Source organism: Photinus pyralis, unplaced genomic scaffold (assembly GCF_008802855.1).
Source record: "Photinus pyralis isolate 1611_PpyrPB1 unplaced genomic scaffold, Ppyr1.3 Ppyr1.4_LG7, whole genome shotgun sequence".
Lineage (NCBI taxonomy): Eukaryota > Metazoa > Arthropoda > Insecta > Coleoptera > Lampyridae > Photinus > Photinus pyralis.
The window spans coordinates 39,024,340-39,044,654 of record NW_022170738.1 but is presented as its reverse complement, the minus strand read 5'-3'; the positions used below and the strand labels follow the sequence as shown (position 1 = coordinate 39,044,654).

General features: G+C 35.2%; 2 protein-coding genes across 2 annotated transcripts; both read left to right on the top strand.

Annotated features, from left to right (window-relative positions):
* The first annotated feature begins 468 nt into the window (after positions 1-468).
* Positions 469-1,599, top strand: LOC116176739 (connectin-like). The gene has a single exon (XM_031495498.1). The coding sequence runs from the start codon at positions 477-479 to the stop codon at positions 1,506-1,508; it is 1,032 nt and encodes a 343-aa protein (XP_031351358.1). The 5' UTR covers positions 469-476; the 3' UTR covers positions 1,509-1,599.
* Positions 1,600-8,522: 6,923 nt separating this feature from the next.
* Positions 8,523-9,785, top strand: LOC116176935 (insulin-like growth factor-binding protein complex acid labile subunit). Its single transcript, XM_031495777.1, has one exon. It carries the CDS (start codon positions 8,562-8,564, stop codon positions 9,597-9,599), a length of 1,038 nt encoding a protein of 345 aa, XP_031351637.1. The 5' UTR covers positions 8,523-8,561; the 3' UTR covers positions 9,600-9,785.
* Positions 9,786-20,315: the final 10,530 nt, after the last annotated feature.

The window sequence follows — 20,315 nt, the reverse complement described above, 5'->3', positions numbered from 1 at the left end:
ACTAACCATTATTTTATGTCACTGCAAAAACCACAACAAAAATGAGTCATAAGTGGCTTTTGCAAATGGCCGACTTCCGTCTCACTCTCTCTTGTATACAACCTGAGTAATGCTCCTTCCTGGTATTCTTCATTCATTGGAACAAGTATTAGAGAAAGAAAAGCCTGGAGGGGAAAAGGTGTGAAAACAGGAAAAACGTAAAAGTGGGAAGTGAAAGCTTAAATGTCCGGGAAGGAAGGGGTGAGGGTACAGTTTTCAGGTAAATTCGTACATGACAGCCAAATTAGAGTACAAAACAAATACAATTAAACTATTTACTTAGAAAGTACCATTTACTTAGGTATATAATTAGTTAATTCACGAGATATGTATTGGACGACACCCTTTAACCTTTCAATTTCCCCACTTAAGTGAAATCTATAATAAAGTAGCGTATCGTCAGAAAGAAGCGTAGTTGCTACTCCAACAGGTTCGTGATGCTCAAAACTTGCTTGTTACTGTTGTTGGTAAAAATGTCGATACAGTGTGAAGTTCCCAGTTTCAAAAACAATATAATAGTGGCAAATGGTGATACCCCAACAACGATAAGCGGTTGTATTTCGCCTGACACCATTGGATTTACATCAATTTTCCGAATAAGTGCAGAAAATCAAGCTATTCAAGATTTAAATCACGGTGCAGTGCAGGGAATTTCGAGCAAATTTGAGATCGACTTTCACAATACCAGCGTCGAGATTATAAGAGAGGGGGCCTTTTTGGATCTTCCCCAACTTATTCGAATATATTTCATGGAAAACGAACTCTTCTGGATCAGTGAAAGTGCATTTCGGAATTTGCCTTTGTTAACTGAAGTGCACCTGGAACATAATAAGATCACAGATGTGTCGCCGCGTGCCTTTAATAATCTTCCGAACTTAACCACAGTGTCTCTTGAGAGAAATAAATTGGAAAATTGCGACCAATCTTGGTTTTATAAAACGCCAGTGCTTCAGTCCTTAAATTTGGGCGAGAATCGCTTGCGGAAGATTCCACGAGCTGCCTTTATCAACCTGCCCTCAATTCAGAGACTGTATTTGGATCTAAATCAAATAGAGATCGTCGACAAAAACGCCTTTATGGGATTAAGAAATTTGAAACGTTTGGATTTGTCTGATAACAAATTAAAAAGTTTTGAGTTTAATTTCTACGCCCCTTCGAAATTGACGTTTGTTTCTATTAACAATAATAACATAACGTACATATCTGATGAAGTGCTGGACGTAATACGACCCCAATTATCGGAACTGATCATAGTCGATAATCCTTTGCAGTGCGCATGCTTGGAGAAAATAATAAAATGGAGTGACACCTTTAATATAAGTGTTCCACAGTGGGAATTTGAACAGTCCGGCGCAGTTTGTACAGTTCCAAAGAGAAAACCAAGCCAGTGTCTTGAAAGAGGTGATGATGATTTCGAAGAGGGATTTTGGGTTAGTTTTGTACGTGAACGCATACACGTTGTTAAATAATTCCGATCAGAAGTTTGATCACAATAACATTGTATTCTACTTCTGGTGGAATTCTCATTTGTTGTCCATTGCGCAATAGTGTTAAGCAAAAGGGTTGAATTCTGAATATTAAAAAGTTATTTCTAATAGTTACTTGTCTTGAAAATAAATTATAATAATTTATAAAGTTGCTCAATGAATGTACTGTTGGTTAATAGACTAATAGACAGACTGAAACATTCCAAAAAATAATCGTATCCGCATTTTTTTATACAGTGTGTCCCGCACCATAGAATATGCATTTGAAGTTAGCGTTCAACGTACGTTATTGCTGATTTGGCTGATGCTAGAAAGAGATTGGAGTAGTAACGTTGAACGCTTTCAAAGGCCTCTTGAATACTTCGCGAAAAAATACGTTGCCGTTTCCGTAGAGAGATGGACTAGCTCCCTTCGCTTAAGCACATCTCGCACAAAGTGATAGCGTATGTCAATCTGGAGTGATAGGTTCGATTCCCTGCTAAAGCCAAAGAACCACGATTATCACCGAACACAATCAAATCGTATGAATTGCTAAATCCTAGTTTGGCAAGGAATCTTCTCAAGAATATGGTTTTTTGACACCCTCATATAAAGCTCCCGGCCCTTGCGCAACGGAAGAATTCAAGATTGCGCCTTGTTTCGTTTCCGTGGAACACGCGTTTTTGTCTTCTCTGCCCTACATTCAAATGGCCCATAATTTACAATAACATCATAAGGCGAGACAAGGGCAGTTAATGATACATATCGACCGATGACCGCGCGTCGGTATTAACAATTTTCGTCTACGATTTGCTTAAAGGTGAAATTTAGACAGAGGTATTTGTGGTTTTGTTGAAGGCAGAAGTAATTTTTACGTTTCGAATAGTGACGTATTCGATTTATCTTTACGCCTAATGCATCCATCTAGTAATTATATGATCGTGTTAGATTATTTGGGCAATTAACGCCATTCCCGTACAGCAGGGGTATTGTCATTTATAACTCATTCTAAATACAAATGCCCTTGTATGGGTCTACTGATCATACTTTGAATTAAATGCAAGATTCGATTATGTTTTCTACGTAAACATGTTGGTTTTCAATTTACAGTATCCCTTTGTTCCTAGTGCTGGTTTTACCTGCCAACCCGCAATATGAATTACTGACCGATTTACGTTTTTTATTTATATGTGATACAGTATGTTCTCTTAGGGATGATATTCAATACGAGTATGCAGAATTAAACGATGTAATAAATATTATAGCGATTCGTGGAAGATGCTGTATTTGGAAACACCGATACTACATGTTTAATTTATAACTGAATTTCTTACAGCACACTTCCTTTCTTTTACATGAATTTGTTATTGTTTATTTACAGGGTGCTTCGTCTGGGGGCGAGTGACGTACGTTAGGTTTGTTACATATTACACTTGGCATTGAGAATTAATTACTTTATACTAATGTTTTGCCACGACTGTTTTGTTGTAATGTGATACTTAACGTTATGCTCCTACTATTTATTTGAACCGGGTGATGTACTGTGCTATATTTGATATCGACAATTAATCTCGAATTGACGTAGCATATAAGCACACTAGACACTTGCCTAGGGGCGGCAGTATTAGGGGGCGGAATTTTTTTGCACTATATGTATTTTAGCTCGTATTTTAGATATTTTAAGTTTTAAAATAAGTCCCCTAACAAGTTACAAATGAAAAAAATTTTAATTAAAATTATGAAATAAATTGGAATTGGTAGATAGTTCAAACAAACTGTAACTATAAGAACGATAATCGACAATGCAAGTTTTGCCGTGTGTGAAATTGTAATTAGGTATACTGTATTTCTATTCATATTAGTTTTAAAAATTTCAAGTTATAATGTGATTTTTATTAGCATCTTAAAATTTATTGAAATTTAAAGATTATTTTTCGAAGGGCGTATATCATTCGGTGTGCCTAGGGGCGCAAAAAATTTAAATCCGCCACTGGCACTGGCTAAGCCCGGCCTCACTTGCGCAAGGACGAGGGGGTAGTCTCTGGTATTCCCGTGGTAGTTTCTGGTATTCCTGTGGTAGACACTGGTATTCCGAAGGTAATCAGTGGTAGTCTCTGGTATTCCCATGGTAGTCAGTGGTAATCGCTGGTTTTCTGGTGGTAGTCTTTGGTATTCCTATCAGCATTTACTAACTTTTTTTATTATTTTCCATTTTGCTTGTATGTAGGTAGGTATTTCCGGCATAAACTATGGTTTTTGTGATTTTGTCTATCAAATCGCATACTTTTTAAATTAATTGGATTGATTATTGCAGTGCTGGTGATTGAAGGTGACGATTCAGTTTTAAAGGTGGTAGCGATTCAATCAGTAATAATGTATTTGTGTTGTATGTTTAAAAACATGCCAAGGTCGAGGCCAACGTTTCCATGATAATCACATATATCTTAGATCTGGATCTAGACCCTTTTTAGAAGATGATCTTGTATCTAGATCTAGATTATATTATAGTAGACGAGATAATAGATCTTCCACTAGTAGATCCAAAGATCAATTTTAATTTATTTATGTTATAAATGTTTTTAACATTGGCGGAGTAAATCCTTTCTATCTCGCCTTTCTATATTAAGAATAAATGTGTTCCATTCAAGTTTTTGGGATTTACCATCCTTTTAAGAGTAGACAGCTTTAAGCAGAAAGTCAATACTCATTAGCACAATGGGTAGTTTAGCTTAGGGGGTAGTATCGGTAATTGTTTACAGTACAGGGTGAGTCAACGATTGCGCGGAATAACTTAATGCCTTGAAGATAAGATTTTTCGATAGAGTGCATTTGTATTATGATATGGTTGAATATTCTCCACATTTTAAAAATATTTGGAATTATACAGGGTGCGCCCACAAAGTAGGGCGCCCAAATGGTACATTTTTTAAAATAGAACCCCCTGTATTTGAATGCATTTTTGAATTCTACGTGTAATTGTACGTCTTTTTTATTATATGGTTAATATCCGAAAAGCTAGTAGTTTTAAAGATAATTCGATTTTTAAGAAAAATTGGGCATTTGCAAGCGTCAGTATATTGTCATATATTACTTAAATTTTGATTCCAGGTTTTATATCTTATCCTGGGTTAAGTAAAAGTCAAATAAATACATCTACTATGAAACATTAAAAATATAGCTTACAGGGTGTTTTTTTTGGTAGGTCCAAAGTTGCAAAGCTTCATATTAAAAAACCTCACTTTTTAAATGGAACACCCTGTATATTTTTCTGTCAGCATTTAGCTCCTCCAAAAACCTTCAACTTTTGATAATAATGTCCTATACATATCTCTGATAGTTTTCGAAATATCATGGTTTTCCTGGGTTTTATATTCTGATCTTAAATAAGTTATATGTAATTTACATAATAGTGAGGTCATGCAAAAAAAGGCAATTTTAATCTATCTCGTCCAAAACGAAAATCATATCGATTAATTTATTTTTCAAACAATTTATTTTGAGTCCAAAAACTGGAGAATAAGTAAAAACATTTGACTACAAAGCAAATTTATTTTAACTTCTAATGTCATCCAGTCAGTGATATTAGTTTCATTTTTTTTTCATATTCAGCTCGTTATTATGTAAAAGTAAATTAGAACTTATTTCAGATTAAAATATAAAAAGTAGAAAAACTAACATATTTGTTTATGTTTTTACTATCAAATTTATTCTCTAGTTTTTATAGACTTAAATAAATTATTAGAAAAATGAATTAATAAATATAATTTTTTTAATGTTTTATAGTAGATGTATTTATTTGACTTTTACTTAACCCAGGATAAAAGATATAAAACCTGGAATCAAAATTTAAGTAATAATTTTGACAATAACCTGACGCTTGCAAATGCCCAATTTTTCTTAAAAAAATGGAATTATCTTTAAAACTACTAGCTTTTAATAATAATATATTTGCTTATTATACAACATGTACTCACAATAAATTGTCAAAAATATATAAAGTATATAGGTACAAATCGAGGTACAAATATAACAGTTGTGTAAAGTAAAAAACATGAACATTATGATATGACAAACTACATAGAATACATTAAACAGATTTATCACACTTTATCACATATGGTACTATTTAAGAATTCTTCACAGTGGTAGCAAGGATTGTTTAGCAAGTAACTTTTGATTTTACTTTTGAGACTGAATTCATTAAGTGTGCGCCAATTATATGGCAATTTATTGTATAATTGGTAAGAAAGGTAAATAGATTGAGTTTTTGACATTCTCTTAAAAGGAATGTATGTTCGAATATGAACCATGTAATAAAAAAGACGTACAATTAAACGTAGAATTCAAAAATGCATTCTAATACAGGGGGTTCTATTTAAAAAAATGTACCATTTGGGCGCCCTACTTTGTGGGCGCACCCTGTATAATTCCAAATATTTTTAAAATGTGGAGAATATTCAACCAGATCATAATACAAAAGCACTCTATCGAAAAATCTTATCTTCAAAGCATTAAGTTACTCCGCGCAATCGTTGACTCACTCCTCGACTCACCCTGTACAACTGATTCATGGGCATGCCGTCGCCGGTGTACCCGAATTATCCGAAAAACACTTTATTGTTATGTAGGTAAGCACACCACTTTGCCTTAAGTAGTAATTCAGATGTAGGTGGTAATTATAATTTTCAAAAAAGGACTTTTTCACAAAAGTTGACGCACCATTTTTCTTGCTGTTTTGCGAATTTTGCATAGATAAAAGTAAAACCTGAAGGGGTTACACAGAATGAGAGATAGATAAGTACCTAAGCATTTTCCGAATAATGAATCAAATCCACCGATGTAAATCAGATTTACATATGAAGGATCTATAAAGGATCTAGATCATTCTAGGACGAACTTGATCTAGGTGCGGATCTTTGATCTGGATCTAGATCATTCAATTCAATTTAATTCTTTTCCTTTGGCATACAACAGTACACAGGACGCGTCATACATAAAAAAAACATGAAACTCATCATGATTTTTAATGTATCTGGAGGTGTATCTAGATCTAGAATTAAAGGATCTTACCCAACACCGGCCGCCAGTCCAGGTACAACTCCTTATCTCGCTGCCACCTGTGTGGTAGTCTTGAGTAATCACTGGTATTCATGTGGTAGTCTCTGGCATTCATTGGTAGTCTCTGGTATTCATGGGGTAGTCTCTTGTAGTCACTGGTAGTCGTATGGCAGTCTGTGGAGTCTTTCGCAACTGGTAGTCTTTCGTACAACATTTTGCTCATGTATTACCCCCTCGCGCAAGGATGTGCTAAAAGCGTGCGGCGTGTTCTCATTGTGCCCTTTTGTTTTTTGTATCCTTCCTATGCTCTTCTGAGAGGCCAACTCCTAGCGTTTTCCTACAATGCCATAACCAGACTACTCGGTGTGAGATTTGGACTGGCCATCCAATATCCAAACTTAATATGCGAATTTATTGTAATGTTTTAATGATTGTTTTTTTTATATTATGTGTCAAATATTAATTCTTTATGGAATTCCAGTGGAGTCTATGATGATTCAACATTATATTAAATTACTTGACAACCATCATAATATGCATTCATGCCATTACAGACAACTAATTTTGCTATACAGTTTAATATTAATTTGTTGGCTGGTTTTTTTCTCGGTCAGTTCTTTTTTTCCCCAGCCTATTGCTCTGTACTCGGTCAACTACCATTTTCTAAATTTAATCTTGCAATGTGAATTATTTGGATTAAATCTCCGTTTTTAAAGCATGTATTTGTATTCCTTACTTGATCCTCACTCTGACAAGCATCACATAGCTTGCAGCGGCTCTTAAAAACACAACGTAGTAAGTAGTCCTATTATTTTGTTATTCAGGTTAGGTAGCTTTGTCTCATGTGCCACAGGATTCAGTTAGTTTGGGAGGGAAAGTTTTGAATTTAAATCTTGAGTTGCGCAGTCTTTCGGGGCTGGCCTGGGTACAACCTTTACCGATGTAGAAGAAACATGGATCGGACTTCGATGGAATGAGACCTCGAATGAGACCTAAATTCTTCATGTCTTTCTTGTCACCACTTGTTTCCGTGACAGTTGCGTCACTTGCGAGTTTAAGCATGCCGCGTCATCGCAATACTGCGGTTCATTGGTCGCACCACTGTCCACGTTAATACAGACGACATCCACCAGACCACCACCATCCCGCTCTCTTTCTTGTGTTTCGGACACACGTTTGTTTTGTGTCCTGACTTTTTACATTTAAAACAACTAATCGTTTTTGTCATTTTGTGGTCGTCACCTTTTCGTTGCGGATTCTGCGACCCGTCGTATTTCTTTACAAACAAGGTGCCCGACGTTTAACAGGCAACGTCCATGTTTATCTAATATATCTGGAATATTAGGTAACGGATAGCGATCATCTTACGTTACATTATCCATATTTAATGATTTGATTGTCGAATGATTCCGTCCTGTAACATGTTGCCTGTTTACTTCTTGTTTATGTATGTACGAGTACCTGTAAGACTTCGTAGAAACCGGTAGTTCGTCTGTTGTTTTAATTTAGTGATTTGTTTGATTAGTGAATGTCAAATGGCCATTGTCTTGGTGGAGCTAAAGTTATTCTTCGGCATTCAGGTGTTCAGTACGTAAATTGTCTTGATCAGGAACGGCTTCGAACTTCAATTCTGCCCACTTCCACGTTGAGTAGCTTCGTTTTTGTGGGTATAAGATAAATGGTGGAAACCAACGGTCAAGAACAGACATGTTTTAATTCTACCTACCGATTGCGCCAATTATTTAATTGGATTTAAAATTAACACGTTCGCTTTGTAATTTATTTAAAATTAATAGATCGTATATATTTGCTTATATGATAAACTACAGTGGCAAAAAGTTCAACTCGTGCCTGATAGTAAAATGAGAGTACAAAAGTCTACAAAAAACAATTTTCTGTTATTGGATAACCTTTAAATTTCCCCAATCTGATAAAATCCACAATAAAGTAGTGCATCGTCAGAAAGATACACAGTGCTAGATTTCCAAATGTTTCGCTATGTTCAAAACGTGGGTAATACTGTTCTTGATAAAGCTTTCGGTGCAATGTCAAGTGCCTAGTTTCGACTACAACATGATGGAGGTAAACGGTGAAAGTCAAGAAATAAATGGTTGTATTTCACCTGACAAAATTCTTTATAAAGGTGAAATTTCCAATATAAAAGTAAAACATCAAAATATTCAAAATTTAAATTACGGTGCGGTTCAAAAAATTTCAAGCAGATTTTTTATCGACTTTGTCAATACCAGCATCGCGATTATAAGGGAAGGGGCGTTCTTGGATCTTCCCCAACTGCATCTAATAAATTTCGAGGGCAACGACCTCTCTTGGATTAGTGAAAATGCATTCAAAGATTTGCCATCGTTAACGGAAATATACCTGGACCATAATAAGATCCAAGATATATCGCCACGTGCTTTTAATAATCTTCCAGAGTTAGCTAAAGCGTCCCTTAGGGGAAATACATTGGCAAGTTTTGACCAATCTTGGTTTTATAAAACGCCAGATCTTCAGTTTTTAAATTTGGGACAAAATCGATTGCGCAACATTCAACGAGGTGCCTTTATCAAGCTTCCATCTCTTACGCGTCTATGGTTGGATAAAAACCAAATACAGTTTGTCGACAAAGACGCCTTGAAAGGGTTAAAAAATTTGAAATATTTGAGTTTGACTGAGAACAAATTAAAAAATTTTGACTTTAATTTCTACGCCCCTTCAAAATCAATTAGTGTTTCTACTAACCACAATAACATAACGTACATATCTGATGAAATGCTGAACGTAATAGGATCCAAATTCTTGTACCTTCTCATAACCGGTAACCCTTTGCAATGTGCCTGCCTGGATAAATTAATACAATTGAGTGACACCTTTAATATACATGTTCCACAGTTGAAATTTACACAGTCCGGTGCCGTTTGTACAATTCCAAAGACAAAACCAAACCAGTGTCTTGAAAGAAGGGATGATGATTTCCAAGAAGGATTCTGGATTAGTTTTAAACGTGAACATACATCAACCGAGACTCTCGATTAAAAATAAACCTGATGACAATAGTAGTGTTATTTCTGAGTTTGTGAACGTGTCACTAATTTTGACTGGTGCTCCATGTCTTAAAAAACTAAACTGCGTGATGATGGACCATTCTAATATTATATTGTTATATATGTATTGCTAATGTTTTTATTTTGTACATTTACAAATATGTTCAAGGATATTTTATAACGTAGTATAAATATTTAATTATTTAGTTAATATTTTCCCAGTTGAATGTCCCAATATTTGTAAGTATTGCAAAGATATTCAAAATAGGAATTGAATACATATGAAACAAGTAAAACCAAAACTAAGTACATGGATATTTCCAGCGCAACCCACTATCATAGGCGCCGCGATACGAGGTACGATTTTGACATTTTTTTTGCCAAAAATACACATGGATCACTTTTTGGGTAACGGTCGAGCAATCGAGTTTGGTTTTTTCCCAAGAAAATTGATGCATAAATAACGAATTTGACATATTTTGGGTAAAAATGTATATGGATCACTTCTTGGGCATCAGGAATAGGGTTTAGTCATTTTCCCAATAAACTTGATGCATAAATAACGATTTTGACAGACTTTGGGCAACAATGTGATGGATGCCGAAGTTAATTTTTGATAGTTGCACATCTGGAACGCCTAAGGTTTAATATATGGAAAACACGAAATCGATACGAGGTCTAGGGACTCAGCTATGGCGCGAAACGACGGACAGACGGTCAGATGTAAGTACAATACTAATTTTGTTCTTGGGTTGTACATGTATATACAGGGTAAGTATAAAGTCGTCGAACATTCGATTATCAAAGCTCTCACGCTCGAACCGTTTGAAATTATTTCACATCTCATTTCACATATTTTGAGGATAAAAATGACACATGGTTTTTGAGTGCGACCGCCATCTTGCATTTTTTTTAAATAGCAACATAGGTCATGTGAGACGTCAGTAGGAAGCCAACTTTTTTCTCTTTCTTACTACCTTGAATCATAAATGTGTTAATTTAGGAAATAATGGAGAAAAAAATCTGTCAAATGTCCATAATTTCACAAAATTTAAGATTTAGTTCTCACGAAAATTCAAGATGGCCGTCGCACTCAAAAACCGTGTGCAAAAAATGTTTTTTACTTATCTCAAAATATGTGAAATAATTTCAAATGGAATCACTTTTCGAATAAAACAAAAACCGAACATAAATAAAACTTATTATCTAGTTTGTTATTCTGCGTCCGATAACAATAAAATACACAGGGTGTTGCATTTAATAACAAAAAGTTAAACCCGAAGTCGAAAACAGAACACATTACGATTATTAAATGCACCAATATTTGTTACATAAGCAATTGTTAAAAAAATTGTTTCATCAAAAATGGAGATAATAATAATAATAATAATAATTGTACTTTATTGACTGAATATATGTAGAATACAAAAAAAAAGACGTATATATAATGTGTAAGTAAACAATCTCAGCCAAAAAGATCAATTCGCCTAATTGCAGAAAGGTCTGCATCAAGCGTTCTACCATTGACCTTGACAAACGAAAAAAAAAACAAAAAAAAAACTCGATACACTCGAAAGTAAAGGAAAGATAAAGAAACAAGAACAAAAAAAAAAGAAACTGTTGACAGTAATTCATACTGGTCGTGTAGCCAATATATGCGTTCCGAGTTTTTTCTCGAGTTTTTTTTAACTTGCCCTGTATATTAAATGATTGCAAAAATTGTGCATACTGATTATCAAAGTTCAACTCGTGCATACTGCATTACAGTAAAATGAGAGTGCAAAAGTCTATACAAAAAAATTTGTGTATACAGGGTGTAGCATCTAAGATCCCTCGGATCATAATTCCTTTACCATAAAAGATATTGAAAAAAGCAAAATTGTACACAATTACCGTCGCCATGTTTCAAAACTATTTTTGGCCATGGGCGTGCTGTACTCCAGTGGCGTATCCAACTTGCATTTTTTTAATGAAACACCATATTGGATTGCAGATTTAGAAAGTACTCGAAAAGTAAGTATATATAACTTAACTTTGTAACTTTCTGCCTCCAGTCAACCTGAATGGCATCAAAATAAACGAATTTTCCCTCGTATTTTATTTCTAGAACGCGATGTTGCGGGCGGCTAATATTTATTCAATACATACTAACGGATGCAGGTATAAGAATTACAGGAAGATTTCTCCTCAACTTTAATTTCAAGTTTTTACTGGACCCGGCACAAGTGCATATAACCCAGACAGTAGTTCACTTAAAAGGAAAAGAATATTGCCTCGATGGTTCCCAAATAAGGTCGGCAAGGATTTATCTGACGACAGCCCTTAAAGTAAACTTCCGCCCGGTTCAAGCGACTCCTCCTCAAAGTCAGTTGAATCGAGCGGCAAGCACGGAGATGATACTTGGGTTCAAGTCTACAAACAGTCTACCTACAAAAAATAAAACGGAAAGCTCTCTGTGAATACAACAAAACAGGTTTCTAATCTGGCTTGGAATATGGTTCTGGTTTCTGGTCGGTAAGAGGTGCAGGCATTAAGATCCGAAGTCTTCACAGTCACATTTTTATAGGAACAAGGAGAAGCACAAAACAAGAGGGGAATTAAAAAGGGATTAATCGGTGACATCTAACGGAGGAATTTTACAACACATAATACACCTACCGATTGCGCCAATTAAGTTTTATTATTTAACTGAATTTAACATTGACACGTTCGCTTTTTAAATTATTAACGATCCTCGAGATCGTTTATAATTTGGCGAGTAATTTGGTATTGCGTTCTATCTGTCTGTGTGCCCGATAAGTTTATTTACAAACGTCCGATGGCTTTGAAAATTGTACATACATTCATAAGCATATAAGAAACGTCGCTATTGTTTTGCAGCTACGTAAATTAACGAGCCAAAACGTGACAGCCCAAAAACTGCGCAAACATTTAAAAAAATGTGTTTCTTCATTCTTGTTACAAAGAACATATGAATGTGAATATTACCAGCGCAACCTACTTAAGTACATAGGCGCCGGGGTACGAGGTCTTTTCCCAAGAAAATCGGTACATAACGATTTTGAGACATTTTTTTAGCCAAAAAGACACATGGATCACTTCTTGGATATCGATCGAGCAATCGAGTTTGGTCATTTTCCCAACAAAATTGATGCATAAATAACGATTTTGATCGGCTTTGGGCAACGACGTGATCGATGCCGAGGTTACATCTGGAACGCATAAGGTTTAATCTCGGTCAGATGTGAGTACAATACTAATTTTGTTCTTAAGTTCTACATATATACACGGGTTAAAGAGTAAAAGTCCCGGAACATTCGACTATATCCGTTATTTAAGCATTATCTTAAATTATTGCTGGGCTTATACAGGGTCGCTATTAAAGATGGAAGCAAAGCTCTCACGCTCGAACCGTTTGAGATATAGACATAAAAACGAGCATAAAAATTAGAACACTTCCATTTGAAATTATTTCACATATTGTGAGGTTAAAAATTTGGCTTTTTGAGTGGGACCGCCATCTTGAATTTTTTAAAATAACAACATAGGTCATGTTGTACGCAATTACTGTCGTAATGTTTCTAAAATATTTTTGATTACCAGGGTCGTGCTGTATCCCAGTGACGTATCAAATTTGCATTTTTTAAATGAAACACCCCATATTATATTGTAGATTTAGGAAGTACTAGAAAAGTTATACCTGGAGTGTTCCATTTAAAAAAAATCGCAAGTTTGATACGCTACTGGAATACCGTACGCCCCTGGCGATCAAAATTATTTGGGAAACATAGCGACGGTAACTGTGTACAAGAATTAAACAAACAAAAGTTGGAAACGGTTGGTTTTAACAAGATGGCGCACCCGTAGACAACGCCCTAATCGTTTGAGAATACCTATCGGACCTATTTTCCATTTTCCAGGAAATTTGTCCGATAGGTATTCTCGCACGCAGGCGCACCATCTTGTTGAAACCAACACTTTACAGTTTTTTTTGTGTGCCATATATCAAATTCGTAATAAAAATGCTACACAATACAGTATGTACTTTTTTTACGGACCATATATAAAAATAAAGTGTTTTTTTTAGAATATTTTGAGAACAAATTAAAAAGTTTTGACTTTAATTTCTACGCCCCTTCGAAATTGGTCAATGCTATTATTGAGAGTGACTGATTAGTTCTCGATCGCCACTTTGGGTTCAGCGAGCACTATTATATTTTGTACAAAAGCCCTTGAGTTTCAGGGAGGTGGTGAAAACTCGAGGGAAACTAATATTGTGAAGACAACACTTACCTTCGGCGAGTGCGTAGATAACGAAATAAAAAAGCACAATAACTTAACACAAAAGCATTTGTTGTTGCGGTTTTAAAATCATAATAGTTAAACGTTCGCAAAATGTCCTCCATTGTCACATTTACAAAATTTTTAAAAATCGTAAAAGTATTTTTTTTCTAAAACATTTCCCTCATATTTTCATCACTTTTGAAATATTTTTAAATTTTTTTAAATATGTACATCTCGATGTACATATTTCCAAAATATCATTTTGCACCTTGCAAACCGATTTGCAAACATTTTCTACACGTTTTTTGAAAAGTTTCCAAAACGTTTTCAAAATTGTTACATATTTTAGATAATTTCTAAAATCTCCTGCACAGTTCCAAAAGTTAGACACATTTCTTTTAATTTTTTTTAACTTTTCCACAATATCGTTTTTATACGTTTCTAAATTTCTATAATTTCACACAAATTTCCCAGCATTTTTGAAACACTTTCTAAGTATTTCCAAAAAATTTTAAAGATTCTAGAAACATTTTCAAACCTTCCTGCATTTTCTTCTTATTCCTAGTGCATTGTACATATTTTTGTCTCTAGGTCATAATAGAGCAGTCCAGATTTGGAACACGTTTTGAAAATTTTTGAAACCTGTTAAACATTTCCACCCTACTATTGCATTTCTGAAAACTGAAGCATTTTCTCAAATTTTCTAAGCATTCTAAAACACATTTACAACTTGAATTAATCCTAGATTCTTACACATTTCCAAGATTTTTTGGCACATTTTTGAAATATTTCCAAAATTTCCTACACATTTTGAAACATCTTCAATATGTGTACAAGTTTCTGATATACCGGGTGGTGCACGGTAAGTAGGAACATAGGGATTTAACATGGGAAATTAGTTTTATGCGAGGTTTTATGCAATATCCTGCCCTCCTGTACATTTTACAGAAAAAATGTACAGTTTAAAGTTGTTCATAATTAAAAGGTGCATACAAAACTGTTTTTACATGTTTTATTAAGCTTTTGGTATACCGGCAAATTTAAAAATTTCAACATTTCTGTTATTAATAGCAATAGCCATGACTTTTGTTGTTTTATGAATTGCTACTAAAGATATGTTGAAATTTATTTTTAAATTTGCCGGTATACCAAAAGCTTAATAAAACATGTAAAAACCGAGGTAAAAACAGTTTTGTATGCACGATGCACCTTTTAATTCTGAACAACTTTAAATGTACAGGAGGGCAGGATATTGCATAAAACCGAGCATAAAACTAATTTCCCATGTTATATCCCTATGTTCCTACCTCGGTTCCTACTTACCGTGCATCGCCCGGTATGTATTTCCCGAGGTATTTCCGATACAGATATGGCGAGGGGTAGGACACTGATTGTTGAATAATCTCCCATTTTCAAAAAAGTATACGGGGTCAGGTAAAAAAGTTATTGGACCTAACCTCATTTTTTTAGTGCAATATCCTATATCTTTTATTCTAAAAATAAAATTCAGTATTGGTTCAAAAATGCGAAAGACTTTTCAAAAAATTAAATATGTCTAAAGCCGGCCATACACGGCCCAACGCCGTCGTACGATCTTGTCGAATTCGACTAAGTTGTACGATTTTTGATTGTGTATGGGCACATCCGACTAAGTTGGTTGGATGAGAATGAATATCAAACTTGTCTGACTGCTGCAGTACAATCGAGTTGTATGCGACGCAGTTGGACGAAATTGGATCGTGTATGCGCGCTTACAATCAAGTCGGTCCGACAGAATCCGTGTACACAGCGAAATTAAAAACCTTTATTATTATCATATTGTGTTAATCTGTTGAGTACAGTGTGAACGATCTTTTAAAAAAAAATCACATCCAACTCTATCGTACGACGTTGTTGGAGCGTGTATGGTTGTATTCAATTTTCACGATTTTCGTACGACAATTCCATCCGACATTGTTGTACAACGGCGTTGGACCGTGTATGGCCGGTTTAAATCATATGAACATTTTTTTTTAAATCTTTGAAATTCCTTGGATCACTTGTATTTTTTTAATGTCATCTCTAGTGTGATATTTTTACAGAGAGAATTTAATATGCTTATCCTCGTGCTTATCTTTAGTTCAATATATACAAAATATACTTATCGAGATACTTATTTTGAAAACGACAGATTATTCAGCAAGTACTTTTGTAATAAACCGAGCAATAAACATTTTTGCTATTTAGCGGAATTTAAGTGCATTTAATGGAATTTCATTGTATTTAACGAGATTTAAATGTATTTAAGGGAATTTATACGTAATTAACTAATGGGATTTAACGTATTTATTGGATTTAAATGTATTTATGAAATACTTATATTTAATACTTGGCTACACAGGGCTTAATGTCCACACTAGGTTTTTTGTGAGAAATAATAAATTGATGTGTCCGCGTTATTTTTTAATCATCGTTCGTTGGTTGCCAATTTTTTCAAGCGGGATCGCTTTAGTTATACGCATACCGGTGACGACGTCACACTTTTGCCAACTTTATGGATCAGACAAGTTTAACTGCAGGAGCAAGAAAAACCAGCCTTTCCATTTTTTGAAAGAATTTCTTTGAAAGTCCCTAACGACCGGTTGCAGGAAAGCGAATTATAATCAAATCCTACATTATTTGCCAAATCTGAGTTTAAACAAGAATTTTGGCATTTGATTGGCTGCCTACTGCAATATAAAGTCAATCAAATGTCTTAATACCGGATTAAACAATAATCCTGGATTCTTTTTTTTGTGCAACTGGCCGTAAGATTTCAAAAATTCGGTTTATAAAAGCCTCGATAAAAGCCCAAGAATGTCACATCCTAAAATGTTTTGAAAAAGGTGTTTGTACAGGATTACCCTTTTATCGTCTTAAGGTTGATATTTCGTTTCAAATTGTAAGTGGTTCCGGATGTCACACGTGTTTATTATCTAAAATGATTTTGGGGCAGTTTTCGAGCCTTCGATTATTTAAATTAAAATTTTAAAACAAAATAGAAGCCTTATTTCAAGGCAAGCTACGACCCTAAGAAATAAACCGGAAACAAATGAATGAAGAGCTTTACGCGATTTTTTCACGCACTTCGTAAAAACAAACCCTTCAACCCCATTTCTCAGGTAGCTGCTCTAAATATAGATAGGTACTCATTTCATTCTATAAATTTGATTCCATTCTCCGAATAGGTATAGAGATAAAGAAGCTCAAACAGAGCAGATAAGGTACACACAACTAGATCACTTTACGAGTGCGATAAGCGATAACAAAACGACACTACGCTATTAAACTAGTTAACGTTATCTCACACGTTAAAACAAATAGAAATGCGATAAATACACAGCCGGCATTTTTGAAACGCTTACCTGCTAAAGACGAAGTTAAAATTCCGAAGATCAACAGCAAACCATACAGCAACGACTGAGAAGCCACAATTTTCTTCTCGATAAAAAATCCCTTGCGCCTTTCCTTCTCTTCCATAATAAAACTTCTGTGTTCCTCCGCCGCTTCGCACATAACTAGAATTAGTCAAAATTGGCACTAATAACTAACTAAAAACACCTCGTCGTAGTTAAAACAAGAAATTTCACTCTCGCCGTTACTAAAACGTGCATTTTAAAACCGCCGCCGGTAACCATAACGACTTTGTCGTCGTCGGCAAGTTTCAAACAGCATTAAACACCTGTGGCATAGGTAGGTAGAAGGTACGCGATCACCGTTACCGATCTCTTCATGCCATTACCGCACTTGGCACATTATTTTAACGGACGCGACGGCTATCAAATACGCTTGAGCTGAGCAAGTTTAATAATTTTTTGCGGCCGTTTCGATTCGTCGACGTAACATTTCACGCGCGAAAGAAGGCAATAAATTACACTACCATGACGACGTGCACAGCGCGAATGCACCGCGAGCGCTTAACAAACTTGGTGCGCGTGCGCGGCAGCTGCGAACTTTACAACTTTTTCCAATGTGAATGCCCCCTAGCGCACAGGTAATGTATTAATTTTCGTAATTGATACTCCCGCGTTTATCATTTACAAAGGGCGATCAATTTGTTACATAATTTGACAATTTCGATTATATCCAAGCTGGTCCAAACCAGGCCCCCTCTAAAAACTATGGATTTAATGGTTCCCTTCTTACAGAATACGAAATGTAAACCTACCTAACGGCCAACTCGATTTACAAATTACAATTAGACTCCAAAGTCAAACAAGGAAGCAAAAACAATTGATGTTATGTAAAAGTGAATGTTTACAGAAAAACTTGTAAGTTTTGCAATAACGAGAGAGTATACCTTTTATGTGCGCTAAACGGGTGGCTTGTGGTTCCTGTAAACAAAATCAAACAAGGAAACATAAATATTTGCAGTACCAACAAAATTACAACCCTGAACCCTTACAATTAATCGGCGAATCGTTACGTAAAAGTAAATTGTTTAATTGTTATTCATACCTACCGCCTTTGGGAAATCGTCGTTTTTCCCGTATACCCCATTCCCGTTTTTTCCTCGTTCCCGTGAGCACTTCAGGAAGTCTCTTTCGGAGTACACCTTAATGCCTTCAAATGTAAATAAAATCAAACAAAGAAACATAAATATATGAAGTACCACAAAAATTACAGCCCTCCCAATAAACGAATGGTTATGTAAAAGTGACCTTACATAAAGAATTTATAATTGTTGAAATGGGGGGAGGTTATAACGGGCGATCAAAAAAGGATCGACGTCGAGTCGCCTTTGGAAGTTCAAGTTAAATATGACTTCCCATGCGAACAAAAATTCCAAAGGTGACTCGACAGAAACTCTTTTTTGATCGCACAGTATACAGGGTGTTCATTTGAAATCTTCCCACTACGGATTTATCGCAAACCACTGATTAAAGGAAATAACACCGAGGCACGCCAAAAGATTTGTCAGGGAGGGACAACTTTTTAACCAAAAACTTCATCCCCTTTCACGCTCTGCCCCTCCAGGGTCATTCCCCTAAATATTTTAAATGACAAGTGCTATCGAGTAATAAGTTGTTTAAAAGGTCTTTCGAAGTCCTTTATTTTGACGTTTGATTTTTTTAAAATCGGACGATTCGTTTTCGAGAAAATGAGATAAATATTTATTTAATTTATTTAATCGGCCTATCAGGTAGAGAGTGAAAGGGAGTAAAGTAGTTTTTGGTTAAAAAAGTTGTCCCCCTTACCAAATCTGTTGACGTGTCTCGGCGTTAATGAAATTAAACAATAAAACAGAAATAGTACCACAAAAATCACAGCGTTCGTAATTTACAGATTGTTAGGTAAAGTGAGTTTTCTCAAAAACATTTTTTTTGAAACAGAGAAGACCTATACTTTCATGTGCATTTAAAGGGAGAGGACTAAACAAAATCATACAAGAACCTCTTAGAATAGAGCAATTACCTATGTAGATCATTTACTGATCTTATTAAACTATCAAAACAAAGCGTTTGTGAATTACTAGGTATATGTATATGTATAGGTACCTAGGTTGTCACACGACACGGAAGTAAATGCCAAGGGGCCGAACCTAGGCGACCTTCAAAACAGCAATTTTTTTCCTAATATACATGGTTTTTGAGTGCAACTCCCATCTTGAATTTTTTTTAATGGTAATATATAGGCCTTGTGATACGTCGTTAGAAAGCTTATTTTTTCTCTTTCTTACTACTTGAAACATGTAAGTATTGCTGTATGGTGTTAAATTAAGAGGCAATTCAGAAAAATTAGAAAAACCTTGCCATAGCTATGGTTCAAAGCTGGGCAGCGCTTGAGGGCTTTATGCTTGTAAAAGGGCTTCAAGTCCTTTCAGGACTTTCAAGCCCTGAACTTTAAGCACTTTCTTGTGTTTGTAATTAGGACTTGGTAATTGAATGACTTTTCCAAAGTGCTTGGGGCTTTGAACTTCAAGGAAAAGTGCTTCAAGCCCTTTTTTCCTCTACAAGACCTTTGCGCTTGGAAAAGTGTTCAAGTCCTTTCAGGGCTTCAAGCCCTCAAATTGTGAACAAGCCTTGTCCTAAAGTGCCTTGTGCTTAAAGTTCAAAGCCCTTTTAGAAGTAATTTGTAATTTCAAGTCTTTCTGATGACCGGTAGTAATTTGGGCTTGAGTATCGAAGCACATTGACTAAGGGCTTTGTGCTTAGAGCTTCAAGCCCTTTCAGTAAGGGCTTTGCCCAGCTCTGCTATGGTTGGATAATGCATGCATTGCACTTTAAATTTAGATACCTTTAAATTAACAGAACGTCAAAAATTTCCAAAAAAGCAATGAGCAGGTGTTTAATAAGTGACAGAAACATAGTATGTGAGAAATAAATCTGAATTTTGTGAAAAATGGACCAGAGTTTTTTTCTCTTTCACTTTCCAATTTAACATATAAAGCGAGCTAGAACTCCTC

What these genes read in the sequence shown, in the direction of transcription:
- LOC116176935 (XM_031495777.1), top strand. Translation starts at nt 8,562, where the DNA reads ATGTTCAAAACGTGGGTAATACTGTTCTTGATAAAGCTTTCGGTGCAA.
- LOC116176739 (XM_031495498.1), top strand. Translation starts at nt 477, where the DNA reads ATGCTCAAAACTTGCTTGTTACTGTTGTTGGTAAAAATGTCGATACAG.